At 37.9% G+C, this 27182-nt stretch overlaps 1 protein-coding gene across 1 annotated transcript in view; it reads right to left on the bottom strand.

The window, feature by feature from the left end:
* The window catches only part of LOC100748872 (rho GTPase-activating protein 100F), a 56352-nt gene that overhangs the window by 26836 nt on the left and 2334 nt on the right, over nucleotides 1-27182 (bottom strand). Inside the window, exons 2-3 of the mRNA XM_024364794.2 lie at nucleotides 23029-23131; nucleotides 18038-18281 (exon numbers count right to left, since the gene is read on the bottom strand). Coding sequence (XP_024220562.1) covers nucleotides 18038-18256 — 219 coding nt within the window. The 5' untranslated portion in view covers nucleotides 18257-18281; nucleotides 23029-23131. The remainder of the gene's footprint in view (nucleotides 1-18037; nucleotides 18282-23028; nucleotides 23132-27182) is intronic.

Raw genomic sequence — 27182 nt, 5'->3', positions numbered from 1 at the left:
GAATACGGTCTCCCTAATGACGCACCAAGTGCGTCATGCTTCTTTTCCAAACAGAAAGAAGTTTGGCTAACAAACTTTTCTACACTCGCATACAATGAAAAGTCATTTCACAACATTTCTGCAGCAAACGAATCATTTGCACGATTTCTGCGCTGCAGTGGGTCTGACCTCGAAGAAAAAAAAGTATTATACGAGGTATGCGTTACCAGAGTGCGTAGAGAGTAGGCGACATTAATAACCAGGGCACGAGCCACGGAGCAGTCAAACTTTCGCAATTAACAACGTAAATTGCTGGTAACCTTCTCGAACTGGCGAAAAAGGGGCATTTCCATAAATTAATAACGCCAGCCTGACATCGTCCTCGCGAATTGTAACCTTCGACTTCAGCAGCGAATCGCTGACCAAACTTTTCAGAATTTGTCTACCACTTCGAGGATGCGTTCTTCCTACAAGTCAACTGGCAACTTTCGAGAAATTCTTTGAAACCAGCTAACTAATTATTACTTGCATAAACGAGCGATTTTGAAACTGAGCGGTAGATGAACTTCTCGCTGAAGATTCCTTAGGTGGAAACTATTAATTATTAGTTTCATAAATCATAATAGCCATAGTGGTGTTGCGGGATTTGAAGTTGAAGGCTCGAGTGACAGGACATCGACCGATATAAATATCTTCCATCTACAAGGATATGGCAAGAATAGCAATTTATTGTTTCATATGTTTTCGTTATAATTTCCACCTGCAAAATTATAAGAATATGCAGGAGTACTGTAATAAATAAGAATAAATTTAGCGAAACTAATTGTAAAAATTTAATATTAAAAAAGACATAATATCAATTTAAAAGAATTTACGAAGTCAGATATGGAAAGAATTTATTAATTTCTCGAAAACAAAGGGTTATGCACTTAAACCTGTTTGGTATTGTTTTACCATCAACCTAAAACGTGGAATGCACAGATAGGAAGAGAGCACCAAGTCATTTGAGATTTCTCAGTTCTTGTCATTGTCTCATTAGGACGAAGCAAAAGGTTATGATTTTTTGAATAGGAATCGAAAACAGAGACCAAGCTGAACATAATAATTGGAATAACAAATGAAGGGAAAGCGAGTGAAAAATTTGTTATGAAATTTTCCAAGACCCAACGCGTATCGGAATAATATTTCTAAATACGATAATCACCTTCGTTCTATTTCCAACAATTCCCAAAAAAGGCTCTTCCTCGAAAGGAGAATTAGCGTTGTCCAATCCATATACCAAAGATGTCTCTAACACTCAAAAGGAGTCTCCTAGAATGCGATTCCGATAAAAGGAACATTCTGAAGTGGGCTTTGGACAAGCCTGAAGAGAACTTTCGACTCCGTAGCGGAGTCGGTCACTCGGAAGATATCGGCCCCGGAATCGGCCATGGGAAAAGAAAGAGCCGCTTATTGGGTAATCCTGCTCGTCCGTGCACAAGCTACGCCTATAATCCTATCGAAGAAAAATACAGGAATATCTCCGTCTCTCCTCGATTTGCTACGCTCGAGAAAATCTTCCCAGTTTCCAGGTTTCATGTAGCCACACATACCCATTATTTATATCCTATTCGTGATTCCATTGTTGGTATCACTGCAAGAAGAAGAGCCACACGCAACTTAACACGTGTTTCGTATCCACCATCGTTTCTTGACGCTTTACCGACCGATAGTCTATTAATCGGCTTTCTGTCGCCGACAATTTTTTTTTCATTATTTGAGCAGTAATTTGTTATTTAGTACCTTGCTCAGATGCGTCAGTCGCGTGGCTTTGTAAGCTCTCACAGTTTTATACCAATTTGAAAAACTTAGCGTTCGCGATGAACGAAAAGAATGGCATTGGAGAGGCTAAGCTAGCGGTCGGTAAAGTGTTAATCTCAGATTACATCGCATCATAGTTGTCCTCTTGTACGATTTTCCTGTACTTTTCTAGCGTCGGTCATTTTTATTATCTTTTTTATTTTAAAGGGACAACTCGTAGTCGTTTAAGCGGACAGATTTACTCTTTCTCCGCTGTTCTTATGCAGAAGGATTTTTCTACTGTTAAACAGGGGCCACGTATAGCATCGTCACGTAGTAGAGATTTAACAAACCTGTCTACGAAGTTGTTTACAGTTATCCGTAGGGATTAGGCGAGAATTGATTTACGTGGACGCGGGACCAGAAGTTGTGCAGGTCCCGTTTGCCCGTTGTTACGCGTACTCTACGCGCGAGTGTCGCTTTCGGCAACTACGAGTGCACTCGTTCGTTTGTTCCGCGGCTGTTTCCGAAAATCACCGCCTCGCAAATTGTCCAACTTCCGTCGGCCAGACAGACACTTTGAAAATTAATTGTCCGGCGAGAGTGCACTCTCTCGATGCTTCCCGCCATATTTTTTTTCTTTTTCATCCAATTTCGTCGAATAATTGGAGAATCCAGGTCCCAAGTGTATTCCAAATGGCCCTTAACTGACGATGTCCTTATCGATGTTACTGATATATCTTCTACTTCCCAGTTAGCATAATTTCCCTTTGGCTCTGTCCCGTCAGATTATAAAAGTATCTTCCCTCCTTCGATCTTTCAGAAATTTCGCTGGAATAATCCGATCGTCAGAATAGAGTAACATTAATAACCGTATCTTCAATAAAGAAACTAACAAACGAACAAGCTGCTCATCCAATATAAAAGTTTGTAAAATATAATGGCGAGGATGACGAGGTGGGAGAGACGTGCAAACATTCTAGCGAATTCACAGCGGCATAATGATATTTCCAGGGCTTTTCGTTCACAAAGGTTGTTGCACCGTCCCGCATAAAAATGCGCACAGTGTCCGCCCTCCAATAGGAACCCCCGTGCTCCAACTTTTCCAATAACTTGCGTGAAAGGACTGGCTAGGCAGGTGTATGTGTGTTCTTGTGTGTACGTAGGAGAAAACTAGCGTCGTTCTGGGGGTAGACCGAGGATTAAGCATGGAATTTTCTGCGGCAATTAGGTGCTCTATCGGTTCCCCGTGTCTCTTCGACGCCATTTCAAATGGTTTTTCAATTTAATCCTCTACGTGTAACTGTCTTATCTGGGATTTGTCGCCTTCCTTAAGATCCGTTTGACGATCGTGCTTCCACTTGCACCTATTTGTCTGCCATAAATAACCAGATAAGAAGGTGTATGGTAAATATAGATGCTAAGTGTATTTTCTAGTTAAACGGATGATTTTCAATTATTATGAAACTTTTATTCCTGTTGTAAACGTAAGAAGAACAAAGTACTTTGAAAGCCATTGTAATTATTAATTCAAACGCGTTTAAAACTTCATAATTAATTTATTCAAAAGCTCGAGCTTACTTAATGTTTCAAATGTATAGTGTTTTATAGCAGCTGGCAGTTGTGTTTGATAAATTTACCATTCTCTTCACTGTCACAAGTACCATTATTTATTTCTTGTAATGGATATACAGGGTGGTTAGTACATTAATTTATATATACAGGGTGGTTGGTAACTGGTGGTACAAGCGAAAAGGGGGTGATTCTAGGCGAAAAAATAAGTCGAAAATATAGAATAAAAATTTTTCGTTTGAGGCTTTGTTTTCGAGAAAATCGACTTTGAATTTTCGCTCGGTACGCGTGCGGTACGTTATAACGGATCTCACTGTAGATCGTTGTCTCGATGAAAAAATTAAAAAAAGAATAAAAAAAAATTGTTATTCTAAATTTTCGACTTCTTTTTTCGGGTAGAATCACCCCTTTCCGCTTGTTATTTTTTTTTTAATTTTTCCATCGAGACAACGATCTACAGTGAGATCCGTTATAACGTACCGCACGCGTACCGAGCGAAAATTCAAAGTCGATTTTCTCGAAAACAAAGCCTCAAACGAAAAATTTTTATTCTATATTTTCGACTTATTTTTTCGCCTAGAATCACCCCCTTTTCGCTTGTACCACCAGTTACCAACCACCCTGTATATATAAATTAATGATTCACGAAAGGTAAGAGTTTAGATGGAAGTCTCATTAAACTTTGGAATGCCTTCCAATATTCTTCCGCTTTGCAGCCAGATTATACACGATGGAATTTTTTAATAAGCACATTTTCCAATGGAATTCACCAATAAAATTTCACCTTCGGTAAGATTGCCTCTCAGATTTATTACAGTGATTTCACACGAATCGTGATATGGTATTTCCACGTACAGTCCAATACCGTGGAAAATAAAATATTTTCCAATATTTAAAATTTCATCGTGCAATCTTTAACTATAATTTCCCGTGTCTTCTAAATGTGTTGCACAGTTTTAGCCAAAATATGGCTGAATTTCGTCAATGCGAGAACTGAAAGCTGAAAAAATTAACAATCCTCCAATGATCCCTCGAATCTTCCTTTGTTTCAAATAAATTTGTTTCAGTCAAAATATCCATTCAGTGAGAGCATTTTAACGAAAATTTCAGCATCGTGAACGACTAGAAAGCAAGAAATAAGAAATTCTTCGATAATCCTCTTTAAATTTCCTCGTTTTCCAAATTTGTTACAAACATTTATACGCAACGTGCTCTCGATTCTGCACATTTTCACAGAAATTCTACCAACATAAAACGGTAATTAACATTAATAAAAGTACTGATAGACAGTGAGGATAAAAAATAGTAATAATCACAGAGACGTCTATATGAAATATTGTCAAGGAATCGCCTGACTCTACCAGCCTTTAGGTCAAACATCCTGATTGATCAGATAGGAGGAATAATGGAGATACGTAGCAAGTTCATGAAATTGGGTGTAATTGGACGAACGTGAGTAATTCAATCCGTCGAAGCATCTCGGTCAAAGGTTATAGAATGATGTCGAGGATCGATCGTCGGTTTCTAAAGTAGATAACCGAGTGCCTCCGCTAAATGTCAAACGTGTGGCAAACCCTTTGAAAAGTTCAAGATCAAAAACGGCTAACGTTCATCCCGTTGATCTTATTGTCTTCGCTACGGATCGTGCATTATTCCTTTCTCTCTGATAGATCAAACTAAAAATCGAGGGGAGCCAATTTTTGGCTATAAAATTGCAGAACGAAGAACAGAAACTAAAATCTGTTGAAATTTATTTGCGATTAGGTTTTTCAATTTAATGGAACATTTTTAGAATAATTGCTGCTTTCTCGTGGTTTCCCAGATTATCACAATTAATACGTTTGATTGGGATTCATGGTTTTGTAAAATTTCATCTGGTCCTAATCTTGGAAGCCGCATAAAATTTAGTATTTTGTCAACATTTGTTGACTGTTATAAGAATGTGTGATTTTGCGAAATCAGGTTTAACTTTGTAAAATCCAGGAATTTCTTTAAAGCGAGAAGTTGTTATTTTTAAAGAGATACAGAGTGTAATTTGTTAATCAGAGTAATTTTAAGATAATTTTTTGGTGACACTGTGGTTGCAAGATCTGTCATAGACCGTGGCCTAAATTATTGGACATTATCGTTCGCAACCACAGCGCATATGTTCAATTCGACGCTGCACATTGGAGATAATTTGAACGTTCGCCGACGTCTCCCGTAATTACATTATCTTCCCGAATCAACCGGAATAAATTTAGTCGTATGCACGTTGACGTGGTTTATTCCCGGGCAATCACTCTAATTGTCTTGATTTTCACCATATTCTTGAGAACACTCGCCAATTAACTCTTTGAGTTTGCTTCTACGCAGTTATAAATATAAACCAAGTTACTTACAATAAATAATGTACGAAAGAATTTTCTGTTACTTTTAAAATTACATGTAAATCAGATTCTGTCATTAATTGTACTCATATATCCATACTAATTGTAGCTAAGTTTACATTACACTTTATCGTCAATTTTACAGGACCACAAACTTAAACTAAGCTAAGATTGGATAATTACGTACAGTGATTAGACAAGGGAGCGTCACAAAATATTTTATTATTGCTAAATTAGATTTAAATCAGAATTTGTCATTGATTACTATATTAATTTTTTATATTTTATTTGATTATGGCGTAGATTGCACTTCATCATCAATTTTACAGAACCACAGAATCAAACTAAATTAGTCTATACATTAGATTAGAAGATTTTGACAAGTGTATTCTACTTCTGAGAATTTTCAACAAGAACAGACAACATTTTACAAAGAAAGAAATATGTAACACATGTTAATTAATTAATGCATAATTACTGATAGAAAATTCTGTAAAGTACCCTTATATATCAAGAGATTATATTTCACAAATTACCAATATGAAGATCAGACATTGGAAACATATTTTAAGAAGAAGAACTCAAAGTTGCTAAACCTTTCTGGATAAAAAATGATTGAAATCCTCCAAAGAAACAGAACATAAACAAATGTAGCTAATCGTCATACAGTATCAACTGGGGATCAAGGAATTACAGAGTGACTCAATAATAAGCAAGAAAATGTAACATTTAGTAAGAATGAAAGGAAAAGAGAAAAAGAATCCACGATAGAGTCCACGTCTGTTAAACTCTGTGTCTGTTGTATCAAAGCAAAAAATCCTCCGGATTTCGCAGATACCTTTTTCACTTATTTCTTCATTTAACATGCACATCGCACGATTGACCCATAGCATTTTTTTCGCGATGCATATCAAAGATATCGGACACACAGCATTCCAGCGGAATCAACAGCCAACACATGTATGGAGAAGCCGAGAGAGACGAGACCAACGAGCCTGAAATGAAACGGAGTTCTCTTCAAAGCCGAATATACGCGGCCCATTTACAATAAGCAGAGAAATCCATGTGGCTCTGTGTCCATTCGTGCCCCAGTCAGGATTATTTTCCCTACTTCATGCTCGTTTCTTCGTTTTCACTTTGTACTCTCCGATGGAGGGATAATCAATATATCAGATAGCTTTGAAATCCTTCTATTTTTAGACAACTAGTTCCTCCTTTTTTTATATATAGAGAGAGAGAAATGAGCGAAAATTGTACTAATTGTAAATTGCAGCTTTATTTAGTAAACATTAGCATAGACAATTTTTCATCACAATAATCTTTCACTTAGTTTACATGAAATCTCTCTTTTGTCAACTAAAGGTTCTACCATTCATAAATGTTATTTTACAGATTCTACTTTTATTTTTTAAACAAGCAAAGTGACTATGAATTCCACAAGTTACTATATTTCTAATTTTAAATCTAATGTTTCCGCATTAATTGATTTATTTTCTTGAATATCTCATCGAATAAAACCCTAATTCATATTTAGCCTAATTACTACCCTAATTCAAAGCCTTTACCCTAATTCAAAGATTATAGTAGATATAGGTGTGTTTGACCGAGTGTGCCAAGCAATGGAGTGTTTCAGAAAGAGGACCATAGAAATTAATCACACGGTTCCGAGTCTCTTTTCATAGACAACCAACAGGATTTATAGGCGAGAGTTAACATGGAATTGAGAGGGACAGCCGGGACTCATCTTTCTCGCATGGATTGTTTCAGCGATCGCTGTCACCGATATTTTTCCGTCCGCCGCGTGGAGTGCGTCCTTTCCTTTCCGTTCGATTTTGTGGAAAAATTTTTATTCAAAAACAATAATCCTCACAGTCGCCTGTGCCAAATCCGTCTCGTGCAATCGCAATTCCTTTTATGGGCAGGTATGCGAAACGTTTCAAGCATTTTCTATTCGACAATATACGATTTCAATATCTGGCTTGGTATTTTTAAATGCATTCTTCGGGATGCAGACATTACAACATATGAGATGCAGTGGCGAGTATATGGGCTGAAATGGGTTGCTACAGGAGTGTTATATCTCTAAGTGCAATATTAACACGAAATAATCGGGAAGAGCCGTGGAGAGTCGGGGAGAGCCAAGGAGAGACAGGGAGATCCGATTATGTGTTAACCCATTCATTAAGTCTTAGTGGTCTATGTCTGCTTTCTTGAGTTGAATGTATTGACTATAAGTACAAAATTAAAGCGACATAATCGGGGAGAACCGGGGAAAACCAGGGAGAGACAGGGAGAGACAGGGAGAGCCAGGGAGAGACGAGAAGAGACGGAGAGAGACGAGGAGAGACGGAGAGAGACGAGGAGAGCCAGGGAGAGACGGGGAGATCTAAATGTGGATTAAATTACTGATTTTATTTTAGTAACATGTGTTTCGCTTTCTTAACTGGAATTATTCACTCTAAGTGCAAAATTAAGGCTACACAATCAGGGTGACCCAGGGAGACCCAAATATGTATCAAATGACTAAAACGAGGTAACGTATGCGTCGATTCTAATATCCAGGCAAAGAATTCAAAATAATCTGATGGTTTTACAAGAAACTAAATTACCCAAGAACAGAAAATAATCCGGAAGAATTACAAATAAAAGTAGGAAGATTCAACTGCAGATTTCATGTCTCATACGCAGCAAATTTCGATCGTCAATCGCGATAAAACCACGTCTCTCAAATCCAATAGAAACTCAAACTGCAAATACCAAAAACTAATTTCGCCTAGAAAATTACTATGGTCTAAAACCCAAGTAAAAAACACTGACAATAAAGGCGCGCTAGTGTCGAGAAACGGGCAATGGGAACGGAGGGGTAAAAAATGGGGCGAAAACGTCGGAGGGTGGAAATGTCGGACGAAACGGAAGTCCCTTTGATTTTCAGGCGAGCCGCAATTATCCCTCTCGCACGTTCCACATACCGGAACTGGAGCAGTCGGATCGTTACGATCCCTTCTCTCTCTTTTTTTCAGTCCCTCATTCTCCTACCTTTTCTTTCGTGCCACCCCCAGCGAGCCCTCGTGGCCGTGGCTCACCGCGAAAACGCATGAAAAGATTCACGGAAAAGACTCTTGGGGAAGGATGCAGCCAGCCTGAGGGCACAAGAACTTAAAGAGGGCGTCGCAAGGAGAATGGAGATAGGCGGGGAGGGTGAAAAGGGGATAGATCGGTGGTAGCAATCGTGGAGACAATACCAGCCGGTTGAATGAGAGTTTCTTGTTTGTCGACGTCGACACGGACGTTCGACCTCATTAAAAATCACTCGTTTTCAGAGCTGATTCGGAAGGCCACGGTTAATCACCCGGGGGGAGGCGGGGGGCACTCGAAACGCCTTTTATCGGTCCACGTAACCTCCTTTGTCTTCGCACCCTGATCGTCTCTTCCGCGTTCCACGCTTTATCTTCAAACGAATCAGATCGGTTTTATTTGAGTAACGTGGAATTTTCGAGGTTTGGCGAATTTCTTTTGAGAATTTCTGCCACTGCAAGTGGCTTTTGAATTATTGGCGTTTGCGTATTGAGTGTTTGCAGGTTTAGGTATTTCAACTTTGAAGTATTTGAGTGATTAGGTTCTGAGATATTGGAAGTTTGAAAAAATGTTATTTGATATCCTGAGATGCGCTGGATGCTTTGAGAATTTAGACTTCTCAGTTCTGAGATGCCTGGATGTTTGTATTGTAAGAAGTTTAGATTTGAAGAAGATACTGCCATTCGAAGCGTTTTATTTTACATTTAGGTCTTTCATTGAGATTGTATCAGCTTACAACTTGAAGAATTTCAATTTGTGTTTGCATCTGTGAACTTGAGAATTTGATTTTATTTTGGATCTCTGAAATTTGGTATCAAAAGTACCCATCCAAAAGTAATATCGCTTCGACATTTATCTTTGATATCGAATAATATTTCTCCCGATACACAATGGCTATTTAATATTCGCTAGTAGGATACGATAAAAATGAAGACAGTTTAACGATAACATGATTGATTTTGCATATAGAATCGTGTGTAATAATGGCTAAAGGGCAGATAGTTTCGAGCTACCGGTTAGAAAACTGATAGTCCCCTATCGATAGCGACGACCCTTCATCGGTTTAGCATCGACACGAAAAGTACATGCACACGAAGCATTCGATCGGGTACACACAACCCCACACATATTCGAGAGGATAGTAACCGGGTGGTTGATCGTGTGCGAGGCGTCCTTTAGCGGCCTTCCGCCACCCTTCTTTTCCGGGTCACCCGTTACCCTGACGAGGGAGGTTTCATAATTGAGGACCAATTGTCGCGTCGCGGCTATGCTGTCGTTCAAACCGAATGAGAGGAGTGAAGTAAAGAGGCTGGAAAAAGAGAAGAGCCACGGAGGAACAAGGAGAGTGAGAAAGATCTAACTACGGATGAAGTTGATCAAGCTTTGGCGAATTCTGATTTACTTCTTTATGTCGAACCCTTTAAGCAAAATGTAAAACAAAAATCCACCTATTAACTAAGTTTCTATGACTTGTGATTTGCTTCCTTAAGTTAAATTCCTCATTCTAAGTACCAAATTAATGCGAAATGACCAGGGAGAGCCAGGGAGAGCCAGGGAGAGCCAGGGAGAGCCAGGGAGAGCTAGGAAGAGACAGGGAGATGCAAATATGGATTTATCTATTAATTGAGTTCCAGAGGCTTGTGATTTGCTTCCCTAAATGAAATTCTCCACTTTGAGTTAATGACTGAATATTGAATTTGTTGCAATAATTTTATTAGCACCCTCCATTAATTTCAATGAATATTTGTTTGCCGCTTTGTTCATCTCTTGCAGTCATTTAGTTCAAGTTAGTCGCACCTGTTTGGTTAGCAGTAATGATTCTGGATAATTTTTAGCTCGGTAAGGGACATCAATTGTTGGGAACAACGACGAGAGAACGGAAAGGGCAGAAAGGGCCACGGAGACCAGCGAAAGATAATTAGATATTGATTTCGCATTAGAGCCGCGTTAAGATGGACGGCTATTCATTAACCTGTTATAACGGAGGGGTCCTCGTTCATTGGCCGATCTATTAAAATCAAAGGATGGTCGAGACCTTCTGCATATTACTCGCTCGTCCAACCTTCTTTCTCTTCACAACCTCTCCCCCTTTTCTCCCTATTCTTTCACCATTCCCTTTGAAAAAGACTCTCTCCATTGTCTCGGAATGCGACTGCCTAACCACCAGGTCTTCTTGTCCCTGGTGATGAACTTTACTCGGAAATATACGCGTTCAGAGTTACAATTTTCTTTTTGGAAACTCTTTAAATTACGTATCAGGCATGGAAATTAATTCGACACGTTCTTCTTAAATTTTAGCATTTTTCTATCCTTTGAGGATTGATCTATTAATCTTAATGTTTGGAAAATACAGTATGTGACATAACCTCAAATAGTATTGATAGACAAGATGGCGCCTGACAAGGTTTATATTAGACATTGTATATTTTTCGCTTCCTTCCGAAATTAGAAATTTTGGAAATAATATGTTAGTGAAATCGATAAATAAGAAATAAATTTATGTGAAACATAACTTCAGATTAATTTCTCTATTTAATAGAAATTTTCTTCTTTCTTTGAATTTCCTCTATTCTTATATTTTATCTACACACGAAGAATTTTTTAGCGTTATGAAATAAAATATTTATCCAATATTCTATGGTATTTCAGGTCGAGTAAATTCCATGGAAGTGGGACTAGAACGAAATAAGAATTCTCGACGAGAAAAAGCTTCATTGTAGCGAAGCAAATCGCCGGATTGCAATGTAAAGCAGTGGTACTTCTTTCCCGGAATGGCAATCTAATATTTAAATCTTCCTGGAAGTAAGGTAGCTCGAATCGAACGCCCCGGGTGTTTCACGAGAAGATTCGTGCGAAGTACATTGTCGTGAAGGCTAAACCACAATTCTACGTACGATATTTTTAACAGTTCCACGTTCTTCGCTTCACCGTTTCTTCCGTTAAGTAACCTAAGACGAAAAAAGGGAAAATACCATTTTTTGAAGTTTCTTTTAACATCTTTAAAATCTTTCTAAAAACAAATTTAAATTTCATACACTTTCTAAGCGTTCATTAACATAAAATTAATCATATCAAATTATGTGCCCTTCCCCAAAATCATTCAAATTTTATCACAGCTATGTTTCACTAAAAATGTTATTATTTTATTTTCATTATATATAAAATAATTGAAATGGTTTTAGTTATATCTTTCACCCTGTATATATGTGTCACTATCTTTTTAAGACTTAAAGAAAAATATAGAAATCAATTGTACCGTATTTATCAAAAGGAACAGGTCAAAAGCTTCTAAAATATTCAGTGGGCCAATTATCCCCGAATATCGACCAATTAACGCAAGCAACTATTAAAAAACCATTATGCGCTGAAAGGACGACGTGTTCATTAAACACGAGCTACGCAGAAATTTGTTACTCATCGCGTGTCCCTGATCGATAGCGGCGCTATTGATGTCGATAGTAGATGAACGAGCCATAATAAGCCAGCGTTCTGGATAGGCGAAAAGTGGTAATTGTTTTCGACACGTATTCAATGATGTCTTTCAAATTTCCACCACCATGGAGCCTAAAAATACTATTCCTCGCTATTTCTTCATATATCTTTAAATATCTCTGATATAAAAAGAGATAGACGTTTCAATTGAAAGCCAAATTAAAGTTCATAAAAAACTGAAAAGAAAATGTAGAATAAAATTTTTTCGTAGGACAAACTGTTCTTGAAAAAATTGGATTGAGAAAAACTGTGCGTATGCCAAACAGTTTTCCCTTGATTCGTTTCAATGAAAAAATTCTTGCTACATTTTTGATATAGCTTTTGGCGTACAACTGATTATTTAATTTAAACCAGATGCACGATATATCGTATAATTATATTACTTGAAATCTTTTTTCTGCAATACGGATTCTTGTATTACAACGTGTTCCAAAAAGAAATTTGGGTCGTGGCTGAATCATTTACTCAAGAAGCAGACGGATCACATCTAAATTTGCGGCACATCGGTTGTACAACCGATTTTCCAATGGGAATGCAATCTAAATATACGATTTGTCAATGAAGGTTTCTGTTATAGACGAAAATATACGTCGTGCTCTATATTCTTATTTCTAAGTGTAAAATCAAATTTTACGCGTCATCGACGTTGTTAAATTTTTAATAAATGTAGTGACTAGTTTCTTTTATAAATAGAACGTTTCTTTTATATAAGTAGGACATTTTCTCTGAATTTTTTATTTGCGAATGGAGAGTAGAATCTTTGCAGATTTTAATTGACCAAAGAAATAAATTTATAAAGAAACAAAAAGTTTTGAATTATAAATATTTACAATAAAAAAGCTGCAGATTACAGCATTTTTTTTTACAGATTACAACAAAATTTCAAATTAGAAAAGTTTTAAAAATGATAAAGTTTCGTATTATAAAAATTTAGAAGTATATAAGAATGATAATAAACATTATAAACGTTAAGATCGTGATTTCTTTCGAGACACCGGTTATGCCACGGCCATCCTTACGAAATATCCGTATCGCGTGCTCGATCGCACGTAATGTACTCCAACTGCAACGACTACAACGTCGAGTTTTCGCGGAAGCATGCAAAATATTCGAGCTGTCGACACGCGTGATACGCGGAAGGAACGTAAAGCCGGCTTCCGGAAATCTACACGCCGGCTTATGGAAATACATCAAGCCGGAACTGGCTTTTACAATGTCAGTTATCTACTTCTTGTCATCAAAACCAAATTTGTCCCTAGAATAATCCTAGGGATCCCTAGAAAGTTATAATAAAATTCTAACCAATACTTAACTGTGTTGCTTCATTCTCCTTTCAAATTTCAACAATTGAAAAATCTGCCATATTTTACAAGTAAAATTGATTTAATAAAATTTATGCCGAAAAACTTTCTGTCCAAATTCGTAAAAATTACCGTGCCAACAAAATAATTTTGTGCTTAATATTTTATATCATGAAATTTGATAATTCGAAACTTTTTAATTTCTGGTTTTTATTACTTTTTTTTCATCGAAAAAGTAGAATCGAATTTTGACGAAAGTTTTCGACAGAAAATGGCGTCTATACAGGGAGAGAAAGTTTTCCTACGGAGTTTCTGATCGTGGAAGAGCAGAAGCGCCTAAATGACATCGTTTATTATTTTAATGACGTCATTAGTGGAATTTAAATAAACTTGTTCGCGAGCCACTTCGTCCCGTGACAGTTTTATTCGTCGTTGCCACGACATTTGGCTATTCTCGCTACATTCGCACCGCCATTAGTGTCTTATTTTTCCTCTAGCATCCTCCCACAACTATTTTATCGCATTCACACTCAGTCACAGAAGTCCACGTACAACCATCAATCTTTCTCTATCTGATTTATCAAACGAACCTTAAAAAGCATTTTATCGCTAAATTGTTTATATAGTATTTTATATCGGGAATTGGTTAATTAAAAAGCGATGTTTTCAATTTTGAATTTTCATAATTAGAAATTTGTTTATTCCAAATTTTTATAATCCGAAATTATCCGATTGTAAGTTTTTGTAATCCAAAAATTTGTTTAACTTTTTCCTCTTAATAACTGTAATATATCGTGTGAAATTAACTGAAAATAATCGCTTCGTTGTAATTTCCTGACTTTAATGAATATACACATGTGCAAACTTTTGGACCAGGTTGTACAAATGGCGAGGATAAGAAGAGAGAAAAAAAGTGCTGACTTAATATTACGGATTAATAAGTTGATCAGAATATTCGCCAACAATAGAGGAAGCACGGGAAAATTCCGGCGGAAGCGTTGAAATTGAACACTTTGAGCCTTAGGTTGGCAACGGACGGGGGATCCCCCTTCACACTGTCGCGATGCTTTTGATACCTGCTGAAGGGAGTATCCCCCTTTGTGCCAGTGTAGCACTTTTAACACTCTCTCCCTCTGGGAAGGGCCTCCACACAGCCACTATGAGCACGTCGTTTCACGCTAGCATGGTGAAAAGTTTCCGAGCTCACCATGGAACGTGGCCCCGGAAACATGCTCGATATTCGCTGGATGCCATGGTTCACGCTTAACCCTTGGCATATTTACCAAGATCAGGTCAAACAATATACGTATATAATCCTACAGTGCTTATCTAAAATTGTTTGATATATAGTACCAGCAATCTTACAATGAATTTTATTCCTAATTTTTAAATTTCTATTTTTACTAAATAGAAGAAGATAAAAGATCAATTAAAACCTATTAGAAATTGATCTTGCTATCATTGACCAACGAATTAACCAAATTGTCTAACAAAGGATCTCCTATCAGGGTTCCAGAAACCCTTCATCCAATATATTATTATTATAGATCTTTAGCATTTCCTACCCCTCTTTTTTTAATACATAAGTCACCCTATACGAAGATTAACCAGTAATAAAGCAATAACGAAGATGATGGCCTTAAACTCTACGAACTTTAAACTCTAAAAAATAAAATAAACTCCGATGCAAATAAAGCTTCCACAACGTTTACGATAAATTGGCCGAAATTCCTCAGGAGAGGAGTATTCGTCGTGGAAACCAGCGAGGAACACAGTTGGCCCTACCCTAATCTAAAACGAGGATAATCATACTTGATAAAACTTAATCAGCAACGCGGTGGGTTTAATAAAGCGTAAACGCGGTAGATAATAAACGTGAAATAATAGATGATGAAATCTGCAGGCTAGATGAAACGTTTCCAGGCCGTGGGCAAACTGTGGGGTTGTTTTCGAGTGGAACAATATAAAAATGACGCGACATAGCTGTGCCACGTATTCTGTGCCAGGACGGGCGTCGTCTTTTCTTTTCCACCCTGTCCATCCCATTGTCTTCGCTTCCCAGTGAACTTGTGCACATGACTCGTTTTCAAAAGACCATCTCCACGCTCGTCATAGGCACGTCAAGAAGCGAAGCAAAGTCGAAGGACAGGGACATATTTTCATGGTGAATTATCCTGGAATTATATTGTTCTTTAGACTATTGTAGTTTTGCTAGGTTGGTGCGTTCTATATGGAACTTTGCCTTTACCAAGTTTAAATTCACCGGGCCAATGTTAACCATGATAGCTTTTAAAGGTAAACCTATAACCGAGTCTAAGCTTTTGACCTATATTTTCACAAATCCTTGAAACGATGTCAATCAAATTTTGATAGAGTGCTCTATTAATAGCGCTAAATGAATTGAATACCCGGGCTTTTCCATAAAGCTCGCAGAACAAAAGATCGTATCCAATATGTACAGAAAGTTCGTACGATTCTCTATGAAAAAGATTGATTAAACTTATTTTCTAATCCATTTATCTATTCTATTCATTTATCCACGTGGAACTGGAATTAGTGTGTTGTATAAGCTAAAAATTTGAACAGACGATAGTACAATGGAGATGGAATATCTTCTAATTTAGAATTAGTGTAAGAATTAATATAACTATAATTGAAAAATTGATTCCAAATTCTTGGCCAATGGTATACGGCTGTATAAAGCTTCTAAAATGTTCCAATACGCTATATTTTCACATGGTATTTAATCACTAAGTACAGTAGCGAATTTAGTATGGAATCTTATGAGATACATCGCGTCTCTATATTCTGATTTTCAGAGGCATCGGCAGAAACGCGAGGTAAATAATAATCATCGACAGTTGGTGCGATGATTTGGACGAGAAATCAATCGCGGAGTTGCACACGTTTATTTGGTTGGTCCTGCATCATCGGTTGGAATAGAAAATAATGGCAAGCTGCCGGATATTTGTGGGCGGGAGTGTGACAAATATATATGATAAAAGCCGAGCTGTTCCGCTCCGTATCTCGATATTGATTTATAACGGGCCGATATTCGCCAACCGTATATCGGAACTGTGTTTTCGATTTCCATGTAACGCATTCACCGAAAATTTGATATTTCACTTCGAATATCAATAAGTATATTGAAGCCAAAAATGTACAAGCCTCTGACATCGTTGTGCCTAGGAATAATTTCTACACAAGAAACTGAAAATATTTTGGTATTTTTTTCCTGACAGAAATAGGTTTCTCATTTAGGAATTTTCCCGTTTCAGGTTTTTCCGATTTCGGCTTTTTGTCCTAGATCTTTCATTTTTGGATTTCTCTTATTTTGGATGTGTCCCGGCTTGGACTTTTCTATTTTAGATCTTGCCGATCTGTAGTTTTCTTGTTATATTTTTATCTCCTACCTGAAATTTCATACGTGACGCTTCCTAAAAGAAAATTTAAAAAATTTTGAAAGAAATTTCAAGAAAAAAAGTTTATGGCTAAACTTAAACTAGGATATAAATATCTACATTTCCTCATAGTAAAATCCTTAACAGTGGCGCTATTTTATAACAAAATATTCCTAGAATGGCTCTCTACGGTTCAGACTTGGGGAAACATCGTTCAACTTTCTCATTACCTGGCAAACACGCTAAAATTACATCTAAAATGAAACAAGAACCGTTTCCAAGGAAACGGGATGGTCTAATCATCGTATGGATCTAAATAAACATTGACGATGAGGCCACGTGGTGGTAGGATTGTGTAACTGGACCATGCTCGTGGGAGCACGTGACATTAACCCGATTAATCTGATTTCACAGATGCAATCGTGTCCAGGTGGTTCGATGGACGCAGCCAGTGTAAATTGAATCCAGTAATCGAAGACACGCGGAAGTACACCAATCTACCATTCTCTTGCTTGCTCTCCTATTGTGATACTATCACGAGTTCTAGATTCTTACTGTTATTTATATAGACCATTCTTATATTCTAGATAATAGATCTTGCCAAATTTGGAGTTTTCAATTTTGGGGCTTTCTATTTAGGATTTTTCCCAATTTGGAAACTTTCAATGTGTACCTTTCCTCCTGCAACTTTCCTGCTTTAAATGTACCCAATTAACTAGCACTTTACTATTTTCGACTGTCCACTTTTGGATCTTCCTATATTTTGATTGCCCAGTTTACAATTTCCCCAACTTTAGGTTTCCTTAATTTTGGATCTTCTCATTTCACAGATCTCATTGTATGTTACTAAAATAATACGCGAGCATAGGCAATTAGGAGGTTCGAGTGGTAATCGACTGAAACGGCTTCACTTCGAAGCTATTAACTTCGAACTTGATCTCAGCCCTATCAGCCGAGGATGAGTCCCTACAGTTCCATGCAAAGCGGGTTTCCTTGGCTGAAGTACCAAGGGTGTTGCAGTTGTAACGAGCATGCAATCCTGAAGGGTTAAACGATGCTTGGTACTCACTTTTCTGCGGCCGCAGCAGAGCATGGCTGCTGCGCTGCAGCTGCGGCGAGCCGTCGACGAGAGTTGAGGCTGATGACAGACGTAGCTGAGTCGTGCGCCCCCTTCCCGCTGCAGCTGCACCACGCGCACCTGCAGCTGCACCTGCTCCCGCTCCCGCTGCCCTTGACCGACACCGACTCGACCACCGTACTTGATGCGCACGTGTTTTCGCCACTGCATGAGTTCGGTGCGTCATGCCCTCTTCCTGAAATTCAATCATCGATTAGTAAAAAGGCTAATGATTCGAGGCCGATCAGTTGGGGACTAATTTCGAACAAGGATAGTGGGACGTAACAGAATTATCTTCGATTAGAGGGATCTTAGGACGTGGTCATTTGGCAAATCGGTAAGTTTGGAATTTCCAAGTTTCAACATTGTCAAATTTCGGAAGGCCCAAATTTGGAAATTTTTTGATACAGGAGTTCTAATCTTCCAAATTTCCAATCTATCGGTCTTTGGAGTTTTTGGAAACTCTAACATTCCGAAACTTTTGACGTTTGGGTGCCAAGATCCTGAAATTTCCAAATCTTCAAATTAAATCTTTGAACATTCAAACTGCAGAATTCTCAAATTTCTGAATTTAATATTTAATTTCCTATAAAAAGTCTCCAATCGTCCTGCTGTTTTTTTCTTCGGCATTTAAACAACACCTTGCGGCTAGGGTCGTGCTACGGCTAAATCAGTTTCTTCGAGAAGCCGGGAGCCTGACCGCAAGAATTAATTAATGAACCACGAAGGCTAAAGGGTGGGTGGGAATTTCGGAATCTTCATGTGCTCTCGGCACGACACACAAGGCTATCAAAAGCAATCACCGTTACGTAACACGTCGTTGCTAAAAGGCTTCCATAGGGTGTTGCCGTACGGCTAATGCACTTTGTTAGCAGAGCAGCCTCGTAGTCGCAAATTTTTGCTGAAGCTAAGGATGCCAGGAGTCGCCACCCATTCCTTACCCCTTGGAAAAGCAGGACAGATCGATCGATACGTACCGGGTGGGGGGAAAGAGAGGAACGCACAAGCTGCATACTCCTACTACACATTAAACGTCTCTATAATCTTCGCCATACGTTCTGGGTATCCTGACACCATGAGCAACCATACACCTTCGCTGCTTGAAAACTTTTAACATGACACCGTCAGTTCTATCCTTCTTCGTTTATGAAGCTACATGTTTTCAAGAATTATACTCTCTTCAATCAACTATACTTTTAACGAACATACTTGTTGTCCATTCATAGTTAATTGCGAGATTAAAGAGACTTTCGATGAAAAATTATTTTCCTGTGCAAACTTTATTATTATTGATCTAAGCCAAGAGCCACGTTTAATCGATCTGTTGATCTAATCTTAAACCACGTACGTGTAATCCATTAACAGGCAATATGTTTTATTAGATATACGTATATTCGTTTCTATTTCGAAACTTTCGATTCCTCAAATATATGAACCCTCCAATCTATTTGAAACTTTCCTAATAGCCAGATTGTTCGATTTCTAATTATATTTCCTATAAGTTTCAATCTCTTTGAAATGGAAATTTTCAAGAACAGTCCCTATACTAAAACGAGAGAACCCAATAAATAGATAACTGGATAAGTCGAGCAAACAGCATAGTAATAAAACCACGAAATTGAACGCTGAAACTTATTAGGCTTAGACAAGTTACGAAACCAATTTGGGGATCGTAACACGAAGGTTTCGACGTCTACGACAGCTGATAGGTGACTGGCCGGAATCACTAGACTTTTTACTATCACTTCCCTGAATCAGGCACGTTCAAGGTTGCCCTCCTAAAATCCCTATTTGCTGTTCCCATTTTATCACTAACAACTGTTGTTTATATTGCCTCGGCGAACCTTATTTGCTATTGATATCCTCCACGCAAGTACACTTGATTGGAGAGAAGTTTTTCCCTTTCATTCTACTGTTTAGAGTTCTCTTTAACTAGCGATTCTGCCTATCCTTGGGAATTTTCCAAGTTAGGATGGCGACAAAAATGTTAGAATGTGGTTAGTAAAGCGAATAAAACAAAAGCAAAGCGAAATTATTAGAAAGAGAATTTTTCTGACGGCTGAAGTTTTGTGAATTTTCTCGGAATTCTTGTTTAGTACAAAATTTTTAATCTGTAGATTCTGAGAATAAAGTTTGCCAGCTAGTATACCTGAGATCACATGAAAAATATTCCTCGCCACGAAAGAAATTAATTAACTAATTTTTTTATGAAAACTATTATTCGATATTATTCTATTAAATATCAAATTTATCCGTGTTAACTAATCCTTAAACAAGAATAAAAGAACCAACGGATAAAATTCCCTAGGTGACTAGGGAGTCAGTTGGAAGTGGAGACTTCTCGTTTGCCCGGTGAACAACGCCATTACACACGCGGAAATCGTGATTCAGCGTTAATTAATGAGCCTTGATTTAATCAGGGCTGCAGCCGCGTTATTAAAAATTCATCTCGACGTAGTTCGAAAGGTGGAAAGCGAACGAGGAAGCGTCGAAGGGCGTCGGTAATCGATGGATCCGTGGACAATCTTTATTTTCGGATGGAACAAATGTAGACGAACGAAAGATACGATCGGTAGGAAATGTAGAACGAGGCCATCGTATCGCGTGCCAAATTAAAATCATTCGATCATCTGGGAACCGATGGATGGATCCTAGCCATTAATAAATTAACACACCCTGGTATCGACTGGCTGCTAGATAAAGTTATTAGGCCACTCTCTGCGTGTCTGATACTCCCCTGGCATATTTCTTCTAATATTATCATCTCACTGGAATCCACTACAAATTACAAATTACAAATCTCAATAAATATTCTAGTAAAGTTCTCTTTGACACCAGATTAGGTAGGAAACTTAGCTTTCATTAAGAATTCATCGCGAACTTTGACCTAACCTTCAAGAAGATTTTTCTCAAAATAGTATCAGAAAACTATCGTTAAAAGGCTATTAGCATAACAAATCAAATATTGAACTGAAATCTCACTAACCTTGGCAAAGGTTAATTAAGGCTTGGATTAATTCTCTAACCTATTCATCATGGAACCTATCCTAACCTCGATAGATTTTCCTTAAAAAATTACCAGAATTGTTCAAACAATTCTTAGTCGTCAACTATTGAGAACTGAAATTCTATTATAAGCAAAGGATCAATCCTAATCTAGTCGACGCGAACCCTAACCTAACCTTAAGAAGATTCCGCTCGAAAGAGTATCAGAAAGGGATTGGAACGATGTGTAGCAGGTAGAAGGATAGTGTATTTAAATCACTAGGTGAATAAGGGCCGAAACAAAACGCTTCCAGCCCCCTTTATGGTAACCGAATAATCGATCGCACGTGGCTGTGCGCAATCACAGTTGACCTAGGGCCACCGAGAATTATGCCAGGAATCTCATAAGCGACGTCCATCACCGACCGAATGTCTCGGTCTTCAATTCAATTGGTGGTACTATTCATACGACACATTCTGTGTCAAGCTCGCGTTGGCTCATTAAGAATCAATGAAATCCTCAACCGCGTGCGGCTGTCGTGGCATAACCTTGACCTTACCCTCCCTTTCACGGATTCTCCCTAAAAAGAGGGTTAGCTCCTAGTGCATGGGAACAATTTATGGAATAATCTCGTCTGAACCATACCGACTTTGTTCGAGCAATCAGTGATAAAGTTGCCTGGAATCTTTGAGTGGTTAGGAAACTTATGGTAATAAGTAAGAGGAAACAAATTGCTGATAACTGGTGAAAAATTGAGGAAGAAGAGAGTAAAGTTGAAGAGCTAGGGGAGAAGATACTTTTGTAGTGACATTGGTTCCCTATAGATTTCATATCTCTTGATGATCTAACTTCTAGATTATTCACTAAAATTCGAAGCCTAGAAGAAAAGACACATTTATTATGGTACCACAATGAGTAGAGATGTTTTAGCTTCTTCTGATTTACTGAATCTTCCCACTTTTGGATACAATTACCAAATAAGGAAAAAAAGAAAGGAGGAAATTATAATCTTGAATGGGACGTTAATGCCCTAGGAATTTTTGAGTTTAATGAAGGTAGGAAGTTCCTCTCTCTTGTTAGTTTACTACATCTCTGTGGCCCTAAGTAGCTTGATGAGGGCTCATAAATAACGGTGCTACGCTGCTCCAGTAAACGACCAATCGGTCCCTGGCGATACTTCTGGCAACAAACCTGTTCCAGGGAAATACTCGCACGGGGGAAAAACGTGCAGCGTAATGATACTGATGCACGTGTAAGGGTAAACTGTCGTGCTCCCCATGGACGCTCTTCTGCTACCGTGAATCCATAAAAGTTCCACCGTTCATGCAATCTTTTTGAACCAGAAATCACTTCTGTCTCAAGATTCGAGATTAAAAACCTTTCCTAAACACAATTCTAACTTTGTGTATACAAGTAGGAGATATATCCTAATTATAAAAAATACGAAACATTTCCGTAAAAAGAGAAGAAATTATAAGACACCCAGTTACAGTACACACTACACACATTTCAAATAAATTAATTCGATAGCTACAGAGACATTAAACAGATTGCAAGAGTCTAATTACATAGGTCTGAGTAAATCAGTAAATAAAAATTTTCATCAATCACACATAATTTGAATAACTGAACGAACCATATCTAGTTCTTCTTGATATTTGCTACCACGTATAACTAATGCAATAGAAGCGAATGTTTAATGGTCATTCGAAGTACAAGCGGCGTGCTTGACACAGAGGGCACCTGTACGCTCGTCTCGGATAGAAATATCGCGTTGAATTACAAAGAAGAAAACGTGTGTTGGTGGCATGCCATGCAGGTTTACTCGTATTTCCAGAGTAATTTCCAATCGATGCAATTCTCTGGGCACACTTGGAGAAGAGTTCTCGCAGTTTGGAAAGAAGTTAGAAGAACAGGAAGTGATAGAAGAGATATAGGTGGCGTGCATGATCGGTACCTTCTAAAAATCATTTCTCGCGCGAAGGGCCGACGGGTCCCTGCTCGAGCAGACCTGGGTCTCTTCTCTCATTCTGGCCCACCGATCACCTTCTCGCGCTCTCCTGAAACAAAATAAGAATAGTTACGTTAGTACGTAGGTATTTAATAAGACTTTTAGTTATTTCATTAATCGGTATAATAAATATTTATATTTATAGGATAGATAACGTAGGCATATCGCAAGGCGGATTAAGTAAAGTATGGAACACTTTGGAATTTCAAAACTTCAATCTGACTTTCTTATGTTACTTATTAGAGTTTACTGTATCTTTTGCTGTGTTATTACAAATCAACAATGACAGTATTGTATTATTATTAATGACAGTATTGTATTATTATTAAGTATTATAATTCTGAATGAGTAAACAGAAAGTGATGGTAAAATGAAAAATAAGTATTTTTCTAGAGTATACTCCATGTGACTTTGCTTTTTAGTAACGAAGCTTTAAAGATGCAAGTGTTGGGCGTCAGCTGAAGAGCAATCCCCCATACACCGAAACCCCACGGAAACAAGGAGCGTATGACGGGTTGCTCGTCGACAAGCGCCCCATCGAAACTTTTATATAAAGAATAAGATTATTATATCATCTCATTCTTTACTCTACAAATTCTATAATCTAGTAAACTGCTGAAACTAAACTCTCTGAAACTGTATTTTATTTCAGGTTGTGTTACAAGTAGATTGCTCATTTCCATGCATTTATGGGAAATTTAAAGGTGAAAGAATACGGAAAGGATCAAAAGTAAAGTACCCTTTATAATATTTACTGCGTGAAGCAAATATCTACTTAGATTCACTTCTTTTAGATATTAACCTAGACTATTTCCTTCTTTGTAACAAAGAGAAAGAGAGAGAGAGAGAGAGAGAGAGAGAGAGAGAGAGAGAGAGAGAAGAATTTCAAAGCAAATTCCTGGAAGTTATCGATAAGTTTTAAGGCTCCTATGTGAAAATTCAAAAACTTGCATAGAAGTTTGGCTTCGACAGGCGGGAGTAATAAAGCTTCCCGGACTTTCGACTTCGCAGACGACTCCATGGGAAAACGTCAGCGTTAAGCAAAGGAGTTCTCAATATGACACAAAGCTGGAGGAGCATTGTGCTTTTGATCACTCATCGTTCTTTTCACTTTCCTTTCCAATAAAACAATTACAAACTGCTCGTATAATTTATCTCGAAATAACCACATGCCAGATATACTTCTTTTCAATATTCTGATCAATCGCATACAATATTGAAATTTTTAATTTTTAATTTTAACTAAATATTTAATTTTTCAAAAATGCTGAGCACATGATCGTCTAATTAATTTACACAAGCTTCTCCTTCCTCGGTAAATGAGAATTATAAAGAACCAAATATCCAAAATTTTCAGCACATGATCCTCTAATTACTTTATACACGTTTCTTTCTACAGGACTACGTATATTTGAATATTATACTCTTTTGAATATTTCGACCAATTCCATACATCAGATTCAATAGTTTTATCAATTGCATTACAATTAAAAGTTTTATGATTATATTCCTCGCAACATCGAATATCCAACTATCTAAATTTTCAACACTTGAACTCCTAATAAACGAGTTCAGTTTCAACGACATAGATAAAGGTAACTGAAATCTTGGAAGTATCAACTACTTTACCAAACAATTCAGACAACAGATTGGAGCTGGCGATTCCCTGATCACAAACACTATCTACAAAGCGCCCAAACGATTCACACTAGTATCTTACACAGAATCGGCGAAATTTTTCCGGCGAGACACAACAGCTCGTTAGAAAGAAGGGCAAAAAAATGAACTGAAAAAAGCTGTCCACGAGGAGGCACGCGAGATTAACTACACCGGCTCACGCCAAGCGTATCTTAACAACGTCGTACACGCCACTTAACGCCCAACATCGCGGCACACGATTTTCCTTCTCTCCGCGAGGACGAGGAAGGCGACGACTTCCACGGGGGGACGAGCGCGGTCTCAAACTGCGCGACGACGTGTGTGTGCCGTCGTTAAATAAAAGGGGGGGCCTACTACTGCGCAAAATCTTTGTCGTAAGGGCGGTTCGATCGCCGTTTGGTCCATGTGATATCAGTCATCCTCCGGATGATAACTCAATCGTCTTCTTTTTCCTCGCTTTCCGCTTAAAATTTTTCCTCAGAATTATCTAATCTAAAGATTTTAGTAACATAATTAATATTTATGTCAATAATAAAATATGATAATTTAATAAATTACCTTCAGATATTTACTTTGAGATATTTATTGAAAACTGTACCTGAGGTTTGCCTATTCTATGGATTTCGTTATTTAATAGTGGAATTGATATTTGCCTAAAATATATATATGAAAATTATTTTAAAAGTTTGTCAAATTGATTACTACAGGTGCTACTTAAAATAATCGTGAAAGTGTAGGATGTAATATAGTATATGATAGTGATTTTAAATATTTAAAAATTGACTAGTTAGCGGCGTATGCGGTAAAAATTTTACGTGCTTTGTACAAAATGATCTTGAGACAATCTTCTACTCAAAGTTTAATATCATTTAAGAGTTGCGCGGGATGATATTTGGAACTTCTTCGCATACAGTTCCCCCTTTACCGTTACTTGCTTCATTCATTATTTATTTTGAGCCAGAGTGCAGCGACATGAATAAACAAAGGCACGATGCGGAACTCTGCTTCAGAATGAATACACGTTTACGGTCATTCCACATAAACGTAGTTTCTTTCATCAAACAAGTCAAAACTGTGAAAAGAAGAAAGCTCTCTCAGAAAAAGAAAATATATATATCATCAAATATGAATATATTTCTTAATGACTATACAATTCTCAAGAAATTCTTCATGTAATAAAACATTGTTTTGAGTGCTGATATGCATCAGAGTTGTTACAAGCTACAGTCGATGCTATTATACTCGAGCAAAGAATCAGCGACATTCAACTGGTTCTCCTGAACTTCGTTCCTCGATTCCGCTTTCCGTTTCATGTTCTATCGATACAGAAGAGAGAAGAAGAGCCTCCAGTGGCAATGAAGAAGCGCAAAACTAGCAAATGGAAATATAGAAACGGACAGACCAAGCCTGACTGACCAACTAAGACAAACCACTTGGGGGAAGATACTACAATTGTGCACCATCTTGGAATTTCTTCTTCTCTTCAACAAGAAGAAGAAAGAAAGAAGGCGAAGAATATTGTGAAAGTTCGGTTCTGCATCCAGCACGAGTAGCGTTGGAATTTTTATATTCTTCTTAGAGCGGAGATAGGTGTACCGGTTTAATGATCCCATTATCTTCAAAGAAAGTTATAGAAGGAGGATAGTAAAGCTATTTATACGCTCCCCCGCGTCTCGCCCTAAGGGTGTCGTTATTCTAATTATGGATTTTCCTCGTGTAATAGCCGGTTAGAAGTCACGATATAAAAAGTAGCCTCCAAAAACGCTATCGCTCTCTTCTCTTCTTTAAAATGTCGCGATAATCTTCCAACACATTCTACATGCAGATTTCGGCTGAAAACAGGCGATCGTCCAATTAATTGAAACAATATGTGTAGTTAAAGTAGTTAAAGACGCAGAATATTAAGAAGTGGTACGGTGAGGAGCAAAACGAAGCGATTCCGACTGTGAAAAATAGATGCCAGTAGGGTCGATAAGGTGGCAATGGACGCAGAAGAAGCTCGTGGAGCGCAATTTCGGATCGTACGGCAATGTAGCCGGGCCTGGATCGATAAGGGATACGTTTAAGGGCGAGAGTAACAAGAGCATCGCAGCAGCCAGGATCTTGCTCACTGTGTTCCTTACATCAATCAAGTAACACCTGCCACTATCCTTTGAATAATGACAGCAACCAACTACGTACCCTTCATCTAAAGTCATAAAAGAGGAAGCAAAATAATAAAACATATACTCGCTAACCTCGAAAAGAGATAAAACACAAAATATATACTGAACGAGCAAGAACAGATATAAAAGAAGAGTATAAAGAATAAATAAGAAAAGTAGGTAATAGAGATACCGTACAGTAGTATAGAACGAGTGGAAAGAACATAGAAACACGGCGAAGAAAGGGTGAAGAAAGGAAAGAAGGGTCGGGTGAAGCACGATTTCGTGGTGGCGTGC

The sequence above is a fragment of the Bombus impatiens genome, unplaced genomic scaffold, assembly GCF_000188095.3.
Source record: "Bombus impatiens unplaced genomic scaffold, BIMP_2.2 scf_0107, whole genome shotgun sequence".
Lineage (NCBI taxonomy): Eukaryota > Metazoa > Arthropoda > Insecta > Hymenoptera > Apidae > Bombus > Bombus impatiens.
This window is presented reverse-complemented; position numbering and strand designations above follow the sequence as displayed.